The 21366-nt window shown below is 50.5% G+C and overlaps 1 protein-coding gene across 1 annotated transcript in view; it reads right to left on the reverse strand.

Moving 5' to 3' along the window:
* Window positions 1-21070, reverse strand: part of SLC6A5 (solute carrier family 6 member 5) — a 60437-nt gene extending 39367 nt beyond the window's left edge. Inside the window, exons 1-5 of the mRNA XM_056135859.1 lie at window positions 20537-21070; window positions 17769-17907; window positions 14943-15074; window positions 14446-14619; window positions 688-829 (exon numbers count right to left, since the gene is read on the reverse strand). Of these exons, the coding sequence (XP_055991834.1) occupies window positions 688-829; window positions 14446-14619; window positions 14943-15074; window positions 17769-17907; window positions 20537-21070 (1121 nt within the window). The remainder of the gene's footprint in view (window positions 1-687; window positions 830-14445; window positions 14620-14942; window positions 15075-17768; window positions 17908-20536) is intronic.
* Between the last annotated feature and the right edge of the window lie 296 nt (window positions 21071-21366).

Raw genomic sequence — 21366 nt, forward strand, 5'->3', positions numbered from 1 at the left:
CTACTGAGGCACAGGCAGATGGCAGCATTGCTGCCAGACTAGCCAGTCTCGGCTCCAGCCAGACCAGTTTCTCTGAGCAGTCTCGAGTAGTCTCGGCCACCTCATGGGGACAGAATCTTTCTCGTCCCTGGAGGAAAGCCGGTTCGGGAGTTGAATGGTTCCCAATGTAACGTTTCAGGAGTGATCTCTGAGCACAAGCAGGTGTGCCCCCAAAATAAAATAAAAAACTGGGAGCCAGAGAGATAAATGCAGCAGTTAAGGGGCTTGCTTTGCCTGCTCAACCTGGATTCAACCTCCTGAGTCCTGCTAGAACCTTACATCCTGTACTATCTCTCTGGCCCTGCTTTCTTGCATTTTGCCTCTCTTCCCTTCTAAAGCACAGAAGGAAAAAGTACTAATTAGAGGGACATTTACTTCAATGGCAGAAGAGGAAAGTTTTGCAATATTTTTGTCTTAGCACTATAAAATGTGGCAACAAGTTCTTCACACCAGCATCCTCCTCCCCAGGCCTACCATGCAATACAAGCTGCTCTTAAGGAGACAAATTTGTGGGGATGAGATTGGAGGGCTGGGGGTGGGATGTTCCCCCCTGATCACTCAAGTAGACAGTCTGCCTGTCCCACAGGTCGGCTGCTGGCTGTTCATTCATTCTGAATTTCTCTCAGAAAGTTAAAAGGTCCATCTTACTTGAAATACTCTTCACTCCCACTGACGAACGTCCTGTTGGCCTGGCTGGTGATGTTGACCATTGTCAAGTTAGGATAGGCAGTCATGCAGAAAGTTGAGTTCTTGATCTGTATTTTGGGGTGCTCACTGACAACACAGGAATCTGTAGGAGAGGTGGAAACAGTGAAATCTGGACAGAAAGCAAAAACCTGTGTCTCTCCTGCAATTTAAAACAGAAAGTCAGGGTTGGAAAGAGAACACGAGAACTAAGGCACTTACCTTGCATGAAGCCAACCCCAGTTTGATCTCCTGCACACATATGGTTCCCTCTCAGCACTGCCAGGAGTCATCCCTGAGCATAGAGCCAGGAGTTAAGTCCCTGAGCACCTCTGGGTGTGGCTCTGAACTACCTTCCCTCAAATATCAGGGAGCAACGATGAGAAAGTATTACCTGATTGGCCATAACCACTGTGGTTGGCAAATGTCTGTCATAGGCAGCAGAGAGGCCACTGTACTGTATTGAACAGCTCCCATCCATGGCTTCCTAGGGGCTGACCAGCCACTCTTCATGCAGTCTCATGTCTTATGTCATGCTCGAAACAGCCTGTGCAGAACTTAGCTAGAGCCTGCCTGTTTCAGTCTTGGGGGATGGGGTGGGGACTAGAGGGTGAGGGGGAGTGTTTGTTTTTGGGTTTTGGTTTGGAAGCCACTCTAGGTGGTGCTGAGGACTCACTCCTGGCTCTGCACTCAGGGATCACTCCTGGCAGACTCGGGACCAGATGGGGTGCCACAGATGGAACTTGGGTTAGCCATGTACATGGCAAAAACATCTTACCTGCTATACCATTGATCCAGTCCTAGAGCTTGTTTTTAAAATAAAGGGTAAAAAAAGGACAGGGAGATAGTGCAAAGGATTGTAGACCCTGTCTCACATGAAGGAACTCCGGGTTTAATCCCTGCCACTGACAGGGCCCTGAAACTGCCAGATGCAGCCCCAGTGGCCTCCAGCAACACTGAAGGGCACAAGAATAAATCAATCAATCAATAATTAAATAAATCAGGAAAAATACTGAGTTAAGTAACTCAACCAAAATCATAGTCATTAAAGAAAAGACCCAGAGGTCAGAGTGATAGTATAGCTAGTAGGGTGTTTGCCTTCACATGGCCAACCTGGGTTCCATCCCCAGCATCCCGTATGGTGCCCTGAGTACCATCAGGAGTAATTCCTGAGCACAAAGCTAGGAATCACCTCTGAGCATTGCTTGGTGTGACAGCGCCCCCCAAAAAAACAAGAATTCAGACCCCAACCCATATGACTCCACAGGAACAAGAGCTTGCAGAAATAATTTGATCACACCAAACCAGTTCTTTTTCCTGCGCCAGAAAGCTTGCTAGGAAGTTCAGCCTGAGCCCAATGCCTGGCCCCAGAGGCGAGAATCTTCAAGTTGGTACTTTAAGGTGCCCCCACCAGGCTGGAGTGATAGCACAGTGGGTAGGGCATTTGCCATGCACATGGCCAACCTGGGTTCGATCCCCGGCATCCCATATGGTCCCCCAAGCACCATCAGGAGTAATTTCTGAGTGCAGCGCCAGGAGTAACCCCTGAGTATTGCCGGGTGTGACCCAAAAAGAAAAAAAAAAGCCCCCCCCCCCCCTCTGTGCTTGCTCAGCAGGTCAGCGGAGGCGAATGCGATGCTGGGGACAATCCTACAACAGGGTCCGACACAGCAGCTCTCAACTAAGGACAAAGGCAGCCCCCAGAAAGTACCTGCCAGTGACTGGAAGGTGTGGGGTAGAGTGCTACTGGCATTGAGTGGGTAGGACCTAAGGGTGCCACTAAATGGACAGTACGGCACAGTAAGCATGCACGCGTGCGCACGCGTGCGCGCGCGCGCACACACACACACACACACACACACACACACACCACCCCACAGAATGACCTGCTACAAAATGTCAGTGTTGAAAAACAACAAAACATTCCCCAGACTGGAGGGGAGGGAGGAGAAGAAACCAATCCATGGGTCTTTGATTGTCAGGAAAGGTGTTGGCTAATAATTATCACTATTACCTTGTGACATTCTCATAAACCTGGGCGGGACACATCATTTTAAACAGAAAAAGTGTGAGGTTTTCTGACAATATTACAATGCCTCTCTACCAGCTTTACCAATACTGATCACATGACTGATATTTTAATCTCAATGGACACTAGTTTATACAGGAACAGAAAGGAAAAACAAATTACAGTTCGACAGTGTTTGCTATATGCTCTTTGAGTTATTCTGGATGGATTCCCTACTTTAAGTCTCCCGTCACTCATAGGACACAGGCCTGATCCTGTTCTCTAGATGACAGAGAGAAGCAGGAAACCACAGCTGGCAGAACCAGAGCTAATCTGTCTCTCTCCCTTTCTTTCTTTCTCTTTGTCTCTCTCTCCCTCCCTCTCTCTGTCTCTCCCTCTCTCCTCTCTTGTTCTCTCTGTCTCTGTCTCCTCTCTCCTCTCTGTTTCTTTTTCTCTGTCTCTTCTCTCTCTCTCTCTCTCTCTCTCTCTCTCTCTCTCTCTCTCTCTCTCTCTCTCTCTCTGCAGGTCTGTTAGTCCTGCTCTCCTGCTCTCACCCCTTAACTATGAAGCAAAAGGAGAAATTCTAAAAAAAACACGCTCAAAAGTCAAGCTGTTAACACAAATGGGAAAGACAGAAACTGGGGTGTTGGAGACTGTGACAAATCAGAGCAAACCAGTCTGTTAGTATCATGCTTTTCTAGGGATTCTGGCAATGCAGAGACTATCAAATCTCTCTACCTAAAAATGCTGGTGAACAGAGACTGGTAAATATCAAAAAGAACAAGAACCAGTGCTGGCGTGGGGTGGGGAGACAGGGACTCTCATTCATTGCTGGTGGGGAAAAGGACTGGTTCAGACTTTTTAGGAAACAATATGGACAGTCCTCAAAAAACTAGAAATTGAGTTTCCAAACAAACCAGCGATAGCAATCCTGGTAATATATCCTAGGGGTCTGAAAACACACAGCAGAAACGCCATCTGCACTCCTATCACATTGCAACACTATCAACAACTGCCAGAATCTGGAAACAACCCAAGTGCCCGATAACAGATGACTGCATAAAGAAACTATGATACATTTACACAATGGAATACTACACAGCCATTAGGAAAAATGAAATCATAAAATTGTCTTATACATGAATAGAGAGTATCATGCTAAATGAAACAAGTCAGAGGGAGAAGGGCATAGAGTGATCACATTAATTTGAAGGATATTAAAAATAAAAACATAGTATGGGAATAATGCCCAAAGGCAGTAGAAACAAGGGCCAGGAGGATCAGTCCATGGAAGCTTACCATAATTTGGGGGTAACAGTTAGGAAAGAGAAGGGACCACTATGATAGCCATACCTGGAAATGATCGCTCTGGACAGGAACAAAGAGCTGACAGGAGGCAAAGTGATATCCATAACAATATTGCCTCTCCATAACAATATCACAAACCACAGTGCCTAAACACACACACACACACACACACACACAAACACAGAGAGAGAGAAAAAGAAAGAGAGAGAGAGGGAAGTGTCTGCCATAGAGGCAGGGTGTGGGGGAGAGGGGTAAATGAGGACATTGGTGGTAGGAAATGTATACTAGTGAAAGAATATTGTATGACTAAAACCCAATCATGAGAGGCCGGAGCAATGGTACAGTAGGTAGGGCATTTGCCTTGCACACGCCTGACCCGGGTTCGATTTCCGACGTCCCATATGGTCCCCCAAGCACCACCAGGAGAGATTCCTGAGTGCAGAGCCAGGAGTAACCCCTGAGCATCATTGGGTGTGACCAAAAAGCAAAAAAGAAAGAAAAGAAAAGAAACCCAATCATGAACAACTTTGTAACTCTATCTCATGATAATTCAAGTTTATTTTTAAAGTCATATAGAAAAAATGCTGGCAATGTCAGGGCTGGAAAGATGGTACAAACAGTAAGACACATGCCTTGTAGGCAGCTGACCCAGGTTCAATCCCTGGCACCGTATATTGTCCCCCAATTACCACCAGGAGTAATCCCAGCAGTTTTAGGTGTGCTTAAACACAAAACAAAACAAATACTAGTAATGAAGTCAATTTTATTTTAGTGTTATGGACCCCCAAAGCACATGGAGCCTTGATTTGGTTTGTGGACCCCCAACTGATGTCCTTTATGAAATAATAAAATGCTACCAGCCCTAGCAATTTAGATGAGTTCCTTTATCTGTCAAAGGCTCCAGTTTCTATAACAGTTTTAGCTTGTTCATAAGATTGTTGCCAGAATGAATTTAAGCTCATGAATGAAAACCTTTCATAAAATGCCCAACACACTGCTCAGTGCAACACTTTTTGAATTCTGAGACCTCGCCAGGTGGTTCTCAGGGGATATTCTGGGTGTTACTTTGGAGTCCATAAGGTGGCAGGGATCAAACCCAGGGCATGTAAAGTCCTTTGAGGGAATAGTCTCTAAACAACACTGGTTGTGGCCCCAAAAACTATAAATAAAAAAAAAATAAAACCAAAAATAATCACACTGGTTGTGGCCCAAAACCTTTTAAATAAAATAAAACCAAGAGCAATCATCACTCTCAGCATTTTTGTGGCATAAGCATCTCCAATCCTTAACACCTCCCCACTTCTGTTGGCCATAAATCATCTCCTGCCTCCCACACCCACTCCAAAAGGTGATGGATGCTGGTTAAAAATGCAAACAACAACGAATCCCTCCTTCCCCTTAGTTCTTTAGAGCAGGTGTCAACAAAAGCTGTATACTGACATTTTGGACCAAAAAACTATTGCTGGGGGTTGTCCTGTGCATTGCAGGATATTTAAGCAGCATCCCTGGCCTCTGCTCAGTAGATACCAGGGACTTCCAACCCTCCCCTGTAACAACCACAAATGCCTGCGAGCTTTGTCTTCTGAAAAAAGGTCCTGGGGTTGAGGATCACCACTACCAAGTCCCTAAAGTGCCTTCTCACCCAACACCAGTGTAACCAGAGAGCAGGGAGTCTAATAGCTCCATTCTTTACCGAGGATGCATTTGCAGGCATCGACCTGAGTAGAGCAATGAAAGCACCACTCATTTCCCTTTTTAAAAATTTTTAGATAGGGGTGGAAATGGGGGGGGCGGATAATGGGGAAATTGATGGTGGAAAATGTGCACTGGTGGAGAGATGGCTGTTCTACTACTGTATGACTGAAACTCAACATGAAAAACTTAAAAATAAAATCTGTTGCCTCTTCAAAATAATTTCAGACATAATTTATTCTAGCACATTAAAATATATATACATATTGCAGTGAATTTCCATCTAATAAATGAATAATTCCTTAATAAACCATATTCATTATCTTGCAAAAACTGAATATTTACACTTAATAATTGTTATACTATAGATGTGCCTGCTCGAGCAAACTGATGAACAACGGGATGACAGTGCTACTGCTATAGATAGTTTGTTCCCCCACGTCCTTTTTTCCCTTTTTTTTTTTTTTGTAAGCAAGCACGGAAATCATTTCTCGCCCGCCCATCCAAAGTTACATTCATCCCGCCCGGCCAAAGAGATCGCGAGCAGACAGGCAAACAAAACTTGCTTCCAAAACTGGCACTGTGAAAGCTCAGGCAGCTTCCCTAGAGAGCGTCTGGACAGCTCCCCTCGGAAAGCAGCTCGCTGCGGCAATCCAAGGTCACTCGGTTCCTGCGCCACTGCAGCAGGAAGCCTCCTGCACTACCCCGTTAGCACCACTGGGCGGCAGAAACGTGCTTCCCAGCACACGGCGCCTTCTGGTCGACCCGCAGTGGCACAGCGGGCCCTGGCTCATCAGACAGCTCTGCAGCCCAGTAACCCTGAACAAAGAACAGCGATAATGATCGCGCTAAATTGGAAGTTGTTTGAATGGGATTCTCTTTACTCGGGCAATTATTAATAAATGAGAGCCCATGGAAAGACGAGGGAGACGAGGCATCATTTAATTAAAGTTCTAATGAAAATTAAGCCATTCCAGAAATAGAAATGGTATTTACGCTATTCCCACTGCAAAATGACCCAGCTAGCTTCCCAATTTCACAGAACAGTTGCCGGTTTCACTCAGCAGGGCAGGGATTAGCCATTCTCCATTGCAGGTACCTGGAAAGTTGAGTAAGGTGAGCTATTTTTTTCTCTACCCCTTAGAGAGCCAAACACCTCCCCCCGCCCCCCCCCACACACACACATACCCCAGGGCTCTGCTAGCCAAGACCTCGGCACCAAAGAACCAGGCCTCCCACAAGAGATAGTCTGGGAGCAATGAAGGAACATCTTCATGCACAGGTAACAAAGAAAGGCAGGTGGCGGGGAGGCACACAGCCTGGGGTATGACACCTCACTTTTTAACAGATAATGTAAAGTGCTGGGGAAGGTTAAGGAAAGTTCTGCTCATGCACACCAAGGGACAGTCAGAGTGGAAAATGCCCCTTGTGTCTCTGCTCAGGGTTTGCACCAATTCTGAGCTTCACACCAGCAGTGTGCAATGTTCAGGCAGTGTGTTCCCTGGGTTATCCTAAGCCATAGTGGAAATGCCACAAAACCATGAGCACCACCCAACCCAACACACACACACACACACATACACACACACATACACACACACATACACACATCCCACCACCACCCACCACCATGGACAGGCCTGTCTCCATCAATGCACTCAGTTCACTCTTTGCGGGGTTATACATCCAGTTGTGATCAGGGCTTACGCCTGGTTTTGTGCTCAGGGGTCACTCCTGGTGTTGGACCATACAGGGACAAAGCAAGTGCCCTACCCATTTTACTGTCTCTCTGGCCCCTTGGCTTGCTTTTAAAACACTCATATGTGTGTCCATAGATACCATAAGATTAATATATCTTAAGTGACTGTAAGCTAAATCCAAGTCCATGAATAAAATTGTAGAAAAGAAAGAACTGTACCCAAATCTACGAGTCAATGTGGTGTGTGTCAGTGGTTTTCAATTAGGAGCAATATGGCACTCACATGTGTGCCTCCCCCACACACACACATATATATTCCAAGGGGGCAACAAGTGAAAATCATATAGATAGAAGGTCATAGCATAGGATCAGGGGGACAATGAATAGGATTGGGTGTGGAGCACAGAGAAAAATACAAGATCAGAAAGAGATCATGGTTGGAAAAAGGCTGGTGTATATCATCTTCCGAGATATCTTTCTATTCATACACACACTGTTACCACTAATAAAATTATATTATATACTTATATTCTTCTTCTACATTTAATATGACATAGTGGGAATTTCCCCATGCTTTGTAATTTTTTTATGATTATAGATCATTTAATACTTTGACTTATTTATTTAACCTATGTAATTATTCCATAGTTGTTTGAATTTATGTTGCATGTTTAATTGTTTCTAGTGCCTTCTACCCCCACAAATGTGACTGCTGTAAACAGTTTTTTCTAGTCCTTACCTGCGTCTTCGATATTACTCTTCAGACTTACTCCCAGAGGGTAGAGAGAGAGTACAAGGGTTAAGGCAAATGATCTGCATGCAGCCAACCAAATTAGACCCCCATGCCACAACGGCTGCAATGCTGAAGGGCTCTGCACACCCGCCTGAATAGCACAGGTGATCCTTGGCACTGCCCAAGCAACGCCAGATCCCAAGCCCTCAGAGAAAAGCACCAGCCTGGCTGGCTAAGAATCACTAGGAGAGGGGCCAGAGAGATAGTCCAGCAGGTAGGGCATTTTCCTTGAATGTGCCCAACCTGGGTATGATCCCTGGCATCTCATGTGGTCCCCCAAGCCCTGTCAGGAGTGAACCCTAAGCATAGAGGTAGGAGTAAACCCTGAGCGAGGTGTGGCCCAAACAAACAAACACATAAAAAGAATAACTAGAAGGGGCCCTGGACCTCCTGAAGACTAGGAAGAGCCCCTAAGAAAAAGAGAGAGAGAGAGAGAGAGAGAGAGAGAGAGAGAGATTGACCCTGAGAGACCAGAGGTGAGCTCAGTTCACTTCCAGCAGCTCTGCATGCAAGAGACAAGGGCTAATCCTCAGCACCACATGGTCCCCTAACAAGAAGCAGTGTATAAACCAGCTTAGAAGAGCCCCTGAGTGTGGCCCCCAGATAAAAAAAAAACTACTCCCCAGGAAGCTACTATTCAGACAAGAATTTTTGTTTTGCTTTGGAGTCGCACCTGTCAGCATTCAGAACTTTCTCTTGGTTCTGCACTTAGCGATCACTCCTAGCAGTGCCTGGGGGCCCATATGTGGTGGTGGGGGGGGGGATCTAACGTGGATAAGCCACATGTAATGCAAGTGCTATCTCTCTGTACTATCTCTCTGACCCATTAGTGTCCATCTTAACTTTGGTGACTAGAGGGGAGGGTTTAACTGGGCATTTGCTATGCAGTAGGTGGTGTGGGCTATCATTATATGGGGGGGAGGGAGTTTGTGGACTGTCATTATATGGGGGAATGGGGGATTGTAGGCTGTCATTATATGGCGAGAGGGGGATGTGGGAGAGGCATACCCAGGTATGCTCAGGGGTCACTCCTGGTAGTGCTCAGAAGACCATATGTGATGCCAGAAATTTAATCTGGGTCAGGGGTGCAGGGCAAGCACCTTGCTAACTGTACTATCTCTCTAGACCTTGATCTGTCATTAGTAAGTGTAAAAAGCTACAAGGGGGGGGGGGCTGGGAGGTAGCACAGTGGTTAGGGCATGTGTGGCTGACCCAGATTCAATTCCTGTTATCATGGTCCCTCAAGAACCACTGGATGCAGTCCTGGTGCCCCCAGAACAGCTAGGGAAGCCAAGGGGTCTCCAGCACCGCAGGTCCAAGTAGCATCCCATCAGGGGTCCTTCACTGAACTACAGACACGATTGGCTGAGAGTCACCGGTGGGGCCCTCAGTTTCCTGAATACCATTTGGAAACACACACACACACACACACACACACACACATTAAAATAAAATAAACTGCTGGACAAACAGTGAGGTTGGTGCTAGGAGAGAAACTGGTGTTTCTGAACCATGGACCCTGGGGGGCTGCCCTGTGGAAGCATCCATGGAGCAGGGGGCTGAGGCAGCAGCCTTTCTCCCAACAGATGCTTGTCAGAAAGTGACCGCCATCCCAGGCACAGTGTGGCCAGGACACACGGGGCTCTGAGCAAGATTGAGGTGTTTCTCTGTTCTAGAAGCCCACCTGGACAAAAAGACATCGCTGAAAGGCTATTCCTGGACCTCTCCCTGAGCCCCTGGGCAGCTATCAGGGTATTCTCTCCAACCCCTGAGCTGACCACTGGGCTGGCAGGAAGAGCAGGCAGAGGAGATGGATGGTCCACTCCAACACAGGAACATGTCCCAGGGAACCCCCTAGAGGGATGTGGGCAAACTCTGACCCTGTTGGTCTGACCTGGTATAACAAGAGTTCAAAAATATATGGATCCAGGGGTATGGTGCTACCTGCAGGTCAATCTGTACCTGTGAGGTGAGTGCATCAACCGCCTGGTGGCACCGTCAGGCCTTCAGATACCCCAAAATTGCTGCTGTGCCTTTGGCCAGACCCCAAAAACTTGGGGCAAAGTTTACCAAGAAAGGAAATGGCCAAAAGTTAGGTATGTGGGAGAAACACCCACAAACCACCTCCGGCTCAGCTATATAATTGGAGGCATGGCCTCTCTGGTTCCTGATCAAACTGCTTAACAGCCATGATCCCAGAGGCTCAGAAACAAATCTCGGAACCCAAAAGCTTTTGGCAGAAACGCGTCCTATTCCTGCAGTAGGTTACTGGGGCTGGGCAACTCCAGGTGGGAATAGGTTTTGTGCCTTGGACTGTTCCCCTTGGCGGCCTGGTGACCATCATCCTCCAGAGGCCACAGGACAGTCAGGTTTGGGCCTGCAGTGACGAGACACACGGGGCCTCACGGGATGGGGGTGGAACAGGCCCTTTCCTCCCCATCCCAGCGAGACCTCGAGTAGCCTCCTACAAACAGCCTCTCTGGCTCCTGATCAAGCTGATTAATGGCCATGATCCCAGAGACTCAGAAACAAATCTCTAAACCCAGGGGCTTTTGACAGAAATGCATCTGGACCGCATACATGGCCATGGCTCCAGAGGCAAAAGGACTTCATCCAGAGCTCGACAGCTTGCGGCAGAAAAGTGAATGAACCATGTGTTAAACTACGGCGCCATGCCTCCCCGGGAGGGAAAGGGTGTTGCTCCCTTCCACCTATTTCCCCCCTGGCAGCAAGGTGGCCGCCTCCTTAGAGCTTATTGGAAAGCCAGGTATGAGCCAGTGGTGACGGGGAAACTGCAGTCTCATGGGAAGGGGTGCGGTACCGGCTTGTCCTTTACACCCTACCGAGGTCATGAGTTGCCCCCCACCAGCGTCTCTTCAGCATGGCCATGACTCCAGAGGCAAAAGGACTTAATCCAGAGCTCAGCAGCTTGCAGCAGAAAAGTGAATGGACCATGCGTTAAACTACGGTGCCATGCCTCCCTGGGAGGGAAAGGGTGTTGCTCCCTTCTGCCTTTCTCACCCCCCCACCCCGGCAGCAAAGTGGCCGCCACCTCAGAGCTTATAGGAAAGTCAGGTATGAGCCGGCGGTGACGGGGCAACTGCAGTCTCATGGGAAGGAGGGCGGTACCAGCTCGTCCTTCATGCCCTACCGAGGTTCTGAGTTGTCCCCCACGAGCAGCTCTCCAGCACAGCCATAACACCAGACACACAGAAACCAATCTCATAATTATCTGGCTCTTTGAAGAAATACAAAATCATTATATGATTCTCATAACCAGCTATAGAAAACAAAGTATTTCACAGTGCCTTTTCAGCAATTCTGATTGTTGGGGGGGAAATTCTAAACAATAATCAATAATGGCGCATATTTTGTCGAAATGATGAATGTAATCAATGTAGAGAAGAGTTAAGTAGAAATCATCTGCCTCACAGGCACTGAGTGGTGTGGGAGGGGGGTATATATTGGGGTTAATAAATAAAACTATGAAAAAAAAAAGTAAAGTGGAGTTCATGCCCAATTCAATCAGCTAATCAGTGGCTGAATAAATAGCAGTACTCCTACATAAAAAAAAAATGTTTCCTAGGCCCCAGGGTGGGGGTGCCCAGAGAGCTAGATTTCACCAATCTGGGAGCCTTTGTGATTCTCTGGGCACTTCTGATGGGCAGAAGCTTGGGTTGAGAGCTGTCACTCTGAAATAAACCAACAGCATGAAGAGGGTCAGACAAGGACACCAAGACCTTCAGACTAAGGGACACTAAGTCTAAGGGACACCTGGGGACCTCACAAGCTCCATCCCCTGAGACTTCCTGAGTCTGAGACATTCCAGGTACACCAGGTTTGAATGTAAAGTCACGAGTGTCCACTTCTAGCTTCAGTTTTACTCAAGGCCTTCTAGGTGTGGGTCACAGAGTGTCCGTACATGGACAGGCACACACAAGTGAGAGACGTGTATGGTGGTGTCTATATGTGCACTGCAGAGACGGGTGAGGAAAAGCCCTTTCCCCACTGCACATATGCAAAGCATGCACTCTAGCCCTCCAAGCTATCATCCAGGCCCAGTTTCTTCTTAACACATTCGAAGGCTTACAGCAATGCCATGAGGAAGGCTGGATGATGAATATGGTTAATATTTTTATGTTTTAGGAAATTGGTGTTGAGGGGGTTGTTGGGCCACACCAGCTGTGCTCAGGGCTTGCTCCTGACTTTGTTTAGGGATCACTCCCAATGGTGCTCAGGGAACCATCCCAGTTGGTGCTGGAAATCAAATCGGGGTTGGCTGTGTGCAAGGCAAGTACCCTACTAGCTGAATTATCGCTCCTGCCCCTGGTTCAAATGAGGAAAACTGAGAAGTTACCGGATATGAACACACACACACACAAACACACACGGAAGAGGCATCTTACAGACCTGAGAACCTTATTACATATGTACCCTGGGAGCTCTTCACTTGACATGTGAGGCCTAAGTAGAGTCATGATAGGCTCCACTTTAAGACCAAAACTCAGCAGCCCTGGGGCTGGAGCAATAGCACAGCAGGTAGGGCGTTTGCCTTGCACGCAGCCGACCTAGGTGCGATTCCCAACATCCCATATGGTCCCCAAGCACTGCCAGGAGTAATTACTGAGTGCATGAACCAGGAGTAACTCCTGTGCATCACCAGGTGTGACCCAAAAAGCAAAAAAAAAAAAAAAAAAAAAAAAAAAAAAAAAAAAAAAACTCAGCAGGCCTAAGTCTCAGTTTCCCCCATCAGAAAGTCCTGACTTCTCAGAAAGCAATATCACCCTGGGCTGATAAACCGCTCTGTGACAGCAGCCTATCAGAGTAGGGGACATGGGCAGTGGCACCTAGCCAAGTAGAAAGGGCCAAGGCAGTGGAGTCATGGGACCAAACAGGGACCAAGAATTGGGAAACATAATGTTGGTACCTGAAGTCATGGGACCGGACAGGAACCAGAATTGGAAACATATTGCCAGTTCCTAGAAAAAATGCTGTTATGTAACCAAACCCTGTATAAATTGCTTAGAATTTGGAGTCGGGGTCCTTGTCAAGACTCCACTGTGTTGGATAAGATGTGGACCCTAGCTCAAGCTAGCAATAAAGGGGCCTTGCATTTGCATCTGAGCATCTGGTCTGGTCAATGTGCGAGTGAAACTTCCTTCCCAGGAAATAACAGACACACCAAGCTGAGAACATCCCCTCAAGTCCCAAGACTCCATGGACATCTGGGCTGGGCTAAAGCAGATTCCTCTGGCACATTCTGGCTCATGGGCGGACTTCCCTTTCTCCAGGCAGCCCACCATGCATATATTTTTCCAGTGTTCCAGCGAAACATCTTCTCCCATACTAATCTCAATGTAGTACTGACCCAAGACTGCCGCGCCGCTCTCCTGGACCCTAGAGCCTGAGTTCTCTGCACTCTGTACTCTGCAGACCAGTCACCTGGAGATCTCATGGGAACACCAATCCCTCACACCACCCAAACCAAGGAATCTGACTCTGCTGGGCCTGTTCATCTGTGGGTGCTGTAAATACTTCAGCTGTTGGGGAGGAGATCACTGACTGCCCCTGCTTGGGACCCTGAGTGCTGGAAACATCAGAATGACAGAGATGTAAGTTTTGCTTTCTTCTCTGGGGCCCCCAGCACCACACACAGGGCCTAGTTAACAGGGCATGTACTTCATGAATTGTTGGCTAAAGAAGGAAGAAAGAAAGAGAAAAGAGAGGGAGAGAGGGAAAGAGAAAGGGAAGGAGAGAGGAGAGAAAGTGAGAGGGAGAGAGAGAAAAGATAGAGAGAGGGGGGAGGGAGGGAGAGAGAGGGGAAGGGAGAGAGGGAGAGAGAGGGAAAAGAGGAGAGAGAGAGGGAGAGAGAGGAGAGAAAGGGAGAGGGAGAGGAAGAAAGAGAGGGGAAGAGGGAGAGGGATAGGGAGAGAGAGGGAGATGAAAGAGAGAGAGAGGACAGAGAGAGGAAGAGGAGAGAGAGAGAAGTATTTGCCATAGATGCAGGTTAGGTGTGGGGGACAAGAGGTAAGCTGGGGACATAGATGGCAGGAAATATGTATTGGTGAAGGGTTGGGAGTCAGCACATTATACCATTGAAACCCAATCACGAACAACTCTGTAGCTGTGTGATCTCATGGTGAGTCAATAAATAAATAAACAAATAAATAAGTAGAGCTCCCTCTTAGGCCAGACACCTACAGCGGCTACATTCAGACTTACCTAACAGAAGTCTGCTCTTATCTTTGCATTCTGGTGTATTCCAAGGGTTGTTGCACGAGCCCCAGGGCAGTACAGACACAAAGGAGGCAAACAGGTAAAAGAGGGTGTAGCAAATAATCACGTTGTAGTAGATGGCTATCAGGACGGAGATGATCAGCATGGCGATACCACAGCCTGTGGAAGCGAGATGCCCAAGGTTCATTCCACCCCCAACACAAGGGAACCCTCGCGGCTGGGTATGGGGCTAGGGCCTAGGCTGGGCTCTGTTTCACAGAGGGAGGCACCCTCTCTACTTCACCCCCACCACTGAGAATTGAACTCTGCCCTGGAGACACAAGACCTCCTAAAGCGAGACAGAGACAGGAGCCTGGGCCCTTGCTCAGAGCCCCCTCGAGGTGGATGGACCAAACAGATGGAAGGTATGCTATGGACTCCGAAACAGATCCCCCACCCCAAGATGCAATCATTAGAGAGGGCCAGGAGGCTGCTCAACTCACCCTGCAGGGCCGGGATGGCCTTCCACACGGACACTGGCCCCTGGCTGGCAAACTGACCCAGCGAGACCTCGAGGAAGAAGATGGGCAGCCCAGCCAGAGCCAGCATCATCAGGTAGGGGATGAGGAAGGCACCTTGGAAGAGAGAGCAGAAAGTGAGACCCCCAGGAGGCCTGGACTAGGGCAGGGCTTGGCCCATCTTCGCCCTCTGCATCACCAGCCTCTGTCTGAGTCTCCCTCAGCTTCTGCTATCCCTGTTCGCCAGGCACCAAGACCCTGCAATCCCTACTCTTCAAAGTGCCAGGGGACCCTGCCCCCCTTCGTTTTTTAACAGCTCCCCACTGAACAGGTCACTGTGGGGATCGTGAGCTGGGCAGGTTTTATTCTTTGCAATGCCTCCCCAGTAAGCCCTTCCAGAGCTCCTCAAACCCATGCCTTTGACTCAAGATTGAAGTCAGATTTGGTGAAATAGACGCATGAGTCTGTGAGGGCCTCATCCCAGCTCAGTTAGGCCTCAGGAGCCCTCCCCTACCAAAGCCAATTACCCAGACACCCTCCGCCAGCCACGGGGGCCACCACACCCACCTTCTCCCACCGCTGCAGATGTCTTGCACTTTTCAACTTCCTCCACCTCAGAAACTCTCCTTCGTTCAAGGTCAAGTGAGAGGCTTCCTCCTCCACAAGAACCTCTTCTCGGCTCTCCCACAGTCCTGCCCATCCCATCCCTCCCACCCCTCCCAGCCAGGCACCAAGCGCTTAACACCTTTGTTTATTAGGGTGTTCCTTCCTAGATTTGTGAGGCCCTGTGTGAGCCCTTCATTCACTTATTCCCCAGAATCCCCAAGCTAGAGCATTCCTAGCTGGGAGGCCTCCACACATGTGGGGAGCAAGCACCCTGTGCTCTGGGGTTCTTGTTCTTTTATTTTTCTCTATGGGTCACACCTGGCGATTTACAGGGGTTACTCCTGGCTCATGCACTCAGGAATTACTCCTGGCGGTGCTTGGGGGACCATATGGGATGCTGGGAATCGAACCCGGGTCAGCAGTGTGCAAGGCAAATGCCCTATCTGCTGTGCTATCGCTCCAGCCCCTGGGAGTTCTTGTTCTTGAAGGATTCTTTCAAGTTGTTTGGGAGGAGCCCCAGGAATAACCCCCAAAGACTTAGGATATGAACAGGTGTAGCCCGTTCAGAGCCAATCCCAGTCCCGGGGGGCTAGAGACTCGGGACCCCGGGCTCCAAGGAAGGAAAGTGGGTCTTTCTCTAGTCCACTCTCTTTACTGCCCTTCCCCCAACTTTGTATGCCATGGAAATGTCATTTCTGCTGGGCTTTCTCTAAACCGGACAGTGCTAAGGAAGAAAGCCAGGTTCCGTTCGGACTCTCCTGACTGGGTCTCAGAAAGAGAAGCACATTGTATAATCATCCCTTCTGCTCCAGGCAAGGAGATGGTGGGGGGAGCCCCCCCCCCCCCCCAGAGCCTCAGGATCTGCTCTGGGAACGCAGTGCGCAGTGCAGGAGGAACAGGCAGCCTCCCTGTCCCCTGCGCACATCTATCTCTGCTCAGAGCCCACAAAGGGCAAGCTGAGTCCTTTGTGGATCCCCACCCAGCAAATCCCAGGCCCTCTGGCCCTCCACACCTGGAGCTCCCTCCCCAATCACAATTTAGGTCCCTGCCCCCTGTGCCGCTGGAGTGAGCCCACCCCACCCCATGTCCAGTGCCCCCCACCACCACCCTTGCCCCCATCCCCACGTCCGGAACCCCTGCTGAGAACCCAGCAGAGGCCCAGCTGAGGGGTGGAGGTCTGGAGACGCCCAGACTGCAAGTACTCTGCAGTCAAGTACTGGTTCAGGGTGTCCTAATTTGGAATTAGGGGGTGTCACATATTGTTTTAGCTTAAATTTCTCCTACTAGATAGATCCAGTGCAGCATTCATCTGTCCCTTGGACCCCAAATCCCACCTGGAGCAGAGCCAATGGACAAGGCAGAAGGAAAACTGCAGGTTGCCTAACTGACTGGAGTGAGAGGCGCAGCTGGGTCCCTGGTCCCACTGAGAAGGGGGCATGCAAATCCCTGTTCCTAGAGGGCAGCCTCACAGCCATTGTGGAGGCCAGTGTCCCACACTCAACCAAAGGGGACCCTGAATGTTCAGGGTTCTTCTTGGGGGGGCCCAGAAGAGGTACGATGAAGTCTCAGGGCCAGTGGGCTGATGTTTGTATGCAGGCTAATGGACTCTGCATTTCCAAACAAGGTTCATCTGGAAGATACTTCTTCCAAAAGTCAGTGCAGTTGGAAAGAGCCCTGGTTTTGCTGCAGTCATACTGAGTGCTCTGCCTGTGCCAGTGTGTGTGAGTGGGGACATGTGAGAGGCTCTGATGATATCAGTCCTCCCCCTCTGCTTTCTCCCTGCACTCTGCCATCCGGTGCCCATTCCAAGTTCTCCTACAGAGATTTTTACATGATAAAATCTTTAAACATTCATAATTAGATGTGCAACCCGCAAAAAAAAAAAAGGGTTCTAAAGTGATCTGCACCATGCCCCTGACCTGTATAGGTGCCCGCTACCTTAGAACCTGAATCATCTGCATCAATGCCCCCTTGGCACACAACCCCCCTTGTTTCCCCAGTTGGGCCATGGGGGTGGGGTGAGCACTACCTCCAGGTACTGTCTCCTGGGTCGTGCCCTCCCACCGGACTCTGCAGCACCCATGCCCTGATGGAGCTGGAGGGTGAGCCTCCCATTCCCCCCCAAAACTAGGAGCCCTGGGTTCCCCCAACCCCTGAGAGCCCACCCCGCTGTGCCCGCTGGCGGAAAGAGCGGAAAAGCCATACCTCCCCCGTTCTGGAAGGCCAGGTAGGGAAACCTCCAGACATTGCCCAGCCCCACTGCGTACCCCACCATGGACAGGATGAAGTCCAGTTTGCTGGACCAGTTCCCTCGGGCCTTATTCTCATCCCCTTGCTCGTCCTCCTGGGGGCGGAAAAGCACATGGTTGGATAACAGCCCCGGGGAGGTCCGCAAGCAGGTCCCACTCCACCCCTCCCCCCCACCGAGGGTCCCTTCCAGCAAGCAGGCCCCCCACTTTCCAACGGAGGATGCATCGGCAAGCAAGACCCCAATTCCGAAGAGAGGATGCATCGACAAGCAGGGCCCTCGGCCCTCAACCCTCCACTGAGTGTTTGAGCAGGCAATCTCCCAGTGCTGATCAGAAGCTCCATCTTCACCCACCCTCTGAGCCCCTCCTTCCGAATCCTGCAGTCAGGCCACGGCAGCAAGCAGCTTCCCCCCACCTGGAACCTGGAGGCCCGTTGCAAGCAGATCCTTCCACCCCCAAGCCCTGACCAGAGTACATTTGGCAAGCAGGCTCCAATATCATGCCTAGAGACCCCAGCAAGCAGCCCCCCTCCCCCACCTAATAAAACCTTCCATGGACTCCCTCCCCAGTCTTTTTTGTTTTGTTTTGTTCTGTTTTGTTTTCCTTTGGAGATTGTCCAGAGTCTAGAAAGAGAAGCTGCAATGCCCGGAACCAGTCAGTTCTCCTGACTCCGGCTCCCTGCAAAGCCTGTCCACAGAGGCTGCCTGGGGTGGGGGTGGGGGGTAGTAATTTCAGTAGGGTGCCTTTCTGAAGGGGCAAGGAAAGTGGGCAGAGGAGAATGTGGGAGGCAGACACAAGAAAAAGGATGGAAAAAGTAGATAAGGTAAGGTATAGAGCATCTGAGACTCTGAGGACAGTAGTTCTTTCGCACTAACTAGTCAGGGAGGCCCAGGAAAGCCTCGCGTGTCTGGGCGTCTGTGACCCCGTCTGTAAAATGACGGGGTCTTCTGAGGCTCCCTCCAGCTCCAGCCATCAGTGAACCTTTGGGGTTCCCTTCTCTAAGCTGACTGAGGAACTTTCAGGGTTATGGGGGAGGAGTGTGGATCTGAGGGTCAAGACACCATTAATAAACTCTGCAAATATTTAGGATACCTGGACACAAAGCCAGCAGGGAGCAAATCTTGCACCCCTTCCATCAACGTGGTGTGTCTCCCGACTAAAAGGGCCTGAGGGATGAGGTGTCAGACATCCATCCCGGTGTGGAGGAAGCCGTGGGCAGAAAGGCGGGCTAAGGGAGCCATCAGAACAGCTGAGCTCAGACAGCCAGGTGGGACTGGAAACAGGCTGAGGCTCGGCCCCATTCTATGCTGACCATCTCTCAAATCTTCCTTCAGATCCTCCTCCCCCGGCTCCCCATCCCACTCTGTTCTTCCCGGCTGGAAAGGGTGGGAGTTCCAGGCCCATTTGCCGCAGTGCAGTGTGGAGGTTAAGCCAGAAAATGGGGAGAGAAAGATTCTGCTGCCGCCACCGCCACCTGGGGCCTGGCAGTCAAGCACATGCTGTCAGCAGAGGGAGGACACACAGCCCAAAGCTCTGGAAGTGGACCCCCAAAGTGGAGGGTGGGGTAGGAGTGGGAGGTCAATATTTCAGTTCCTTTCTGATGACCCCAATAACTGAGCACCTGAGGTATGGGCCTGTGGATAGGAGAGTGTGAAATATAAAATAACCAAGAGCAGAAGGGCTGCATAAAATTGGAAATCTCACACTGGCAAACGTCCAGGTTAGGTCTGATGCCCACAGCTAGACAGGGGTCCAGCCTTTGGGCCCAGCAGCAGAGAGGAGGGAAGGAATGGGGAGAGAGGTGACAGGAGTGAAGCATTGGAGAGAGACAAAAAGGGGAAAAAAAAACAGGAGAGAAGAGCATAGAAAGGCAAGGGGGGCAAGATTGGACAGGTGGAGGATGGGGACTTGATCAAGGCCCGTGTGGGAGAGGATGCTGCTAGCAGTATGTCCTAAACTGCAATTTTGTCTTTAGGATCCAGTCCTAAACCAGGACTGCAATTTGTTCTGGGCTTTCACGCCACTGGTCCTGTGAAGGATTCCATGCAAGAGGGGTTCCGATGCAAGAGGGGATGCGAGGCAGAAACAAATGAGAAAGGGGCTCCTTAAGAAACAACCAAAAATAAAAGACGATATTCTGATAAAATTGAGCACCAAATGTTGGGAGTGTGGGTGAAAAACAAACAAATAAAAGAAAACCAAGCCCTGGAACTTGAGTTTTTAAGCTTTAACGTCAGTAAATCTCATTCAAAGAGTTCCCCTGAGAAGAAAGGTAACTCTAAGTGTAAAGACTCCTCAGATGCAAATTCTGGTGCGCCCCGGGTCTTTCCCGTCTTTCGCGGGCCCTTTCTTTTGTTACTTCAGGACAATTTTCAATAAGAAAAGACTGTGGCCAGAGTCGAGCTAGGTGAGCGTGAAGAGGGCCAGTCTCTGCCGGCCTCCGCTTCTTAGAGTAATCGCCCACAGCTAGTTTGGGCTACCGCTGAGGCTGGGAGGGGGGGCAGGCAGAGACACTCCGGGGGTCGCGATCCCTCAGGCTGGACCCGGAATTGCTGACCCCAGCGCAGTGCGAGCGTCCGAAGCCCCCAAAGCTGCCTCCCGCATCCATCCCTTGGCACTGCCAACCGATCTCCCCCGTCAGCACACGTGCACCCGCCGCGGCCCGGCTCGCCTGGCACGGCTCGGGGAGCTGGAGGCGGCGCGGGCCGCGCGCAACCAGCTTACCTGGGAGGCCGCGGTGGCCGCGCTGCCCGGGAGCACCGACGTGATTCCATCCGTGCCCAGCACCACGGTGCTCTGGCTCATATTCACCCAGCCCACGGCCCGGGTGTTATTCCGCTCCAGGGTCCCCTTGCCCACACTCACGTTCGCATCTCCATCGGGGCCGCGCAGGGCCGGGATCTTACAAGGCAGCGCGTTGCCCGGGCCCGCCACCCCGGCGGCGGGCGGAGCGCCCTGAGCTCCGTGCGCCTCGCTCCAGTCCCGCAGAGCCGCCGACGCGGCCGGCGCCCGGGCGCTGTCGAATTTGCAAGCGCCCACTCCGGGCCGCTCGGCCTCGCAGGCTCGGGGGTCCGGGATCTGGAAAGTTTGGGCGCCGGTGGACGCGGACCTTGGCACGCGAGGCGGCGGCGGCGGCGGCGCGGCGGCGGTGGCGGGCAGCTCCTGCTCTGGGCTGGTCCTGGGCGCGCACGGGCCCTCGTGGTGGCCGGGCACCGCCGCTGCTGCCGCCTCCAGACTGCAGGCCGGGGGGTTATTCATGGCCGGGGAAGCACCGCAGTCCTGCAAACACAACGTGAAGTTCGCGGGGAAAGAAGAAAAGTCACGGCAGCTTCACCAACCCAAACACCTGCATCGACACGGAGAGGCAACTCGGGCGCAGGCACGGTGTCTACGAAGGGAACGAATGGAAATCTAGGTTTCTTTATTTCCCCTCTCCGAGAAAAACTGTCATCGGCCTTTTGTCAGTTGCCCGGTTTCCTCAGTAACCAAATGTCATAGATGCTATTGTAGCCCTCCCTGATGGTAAAACGAAGGAGAGTGGGGAGGAGAGAGGG

Source organism: Sorex fumeus, unplaced genomic scaffold, assembly GCF_029834395.1.
Source record: "Sorex fumeus unplaced genomic scaffold, SorFum_2.1 ptg000007l, whole genome shotgun sequence".
NCBI lineage: Eukaryota > Metazoa > Chordata > Mammalia > Eulipotyphla > Soricidae > Sorex > Sorex fumeus.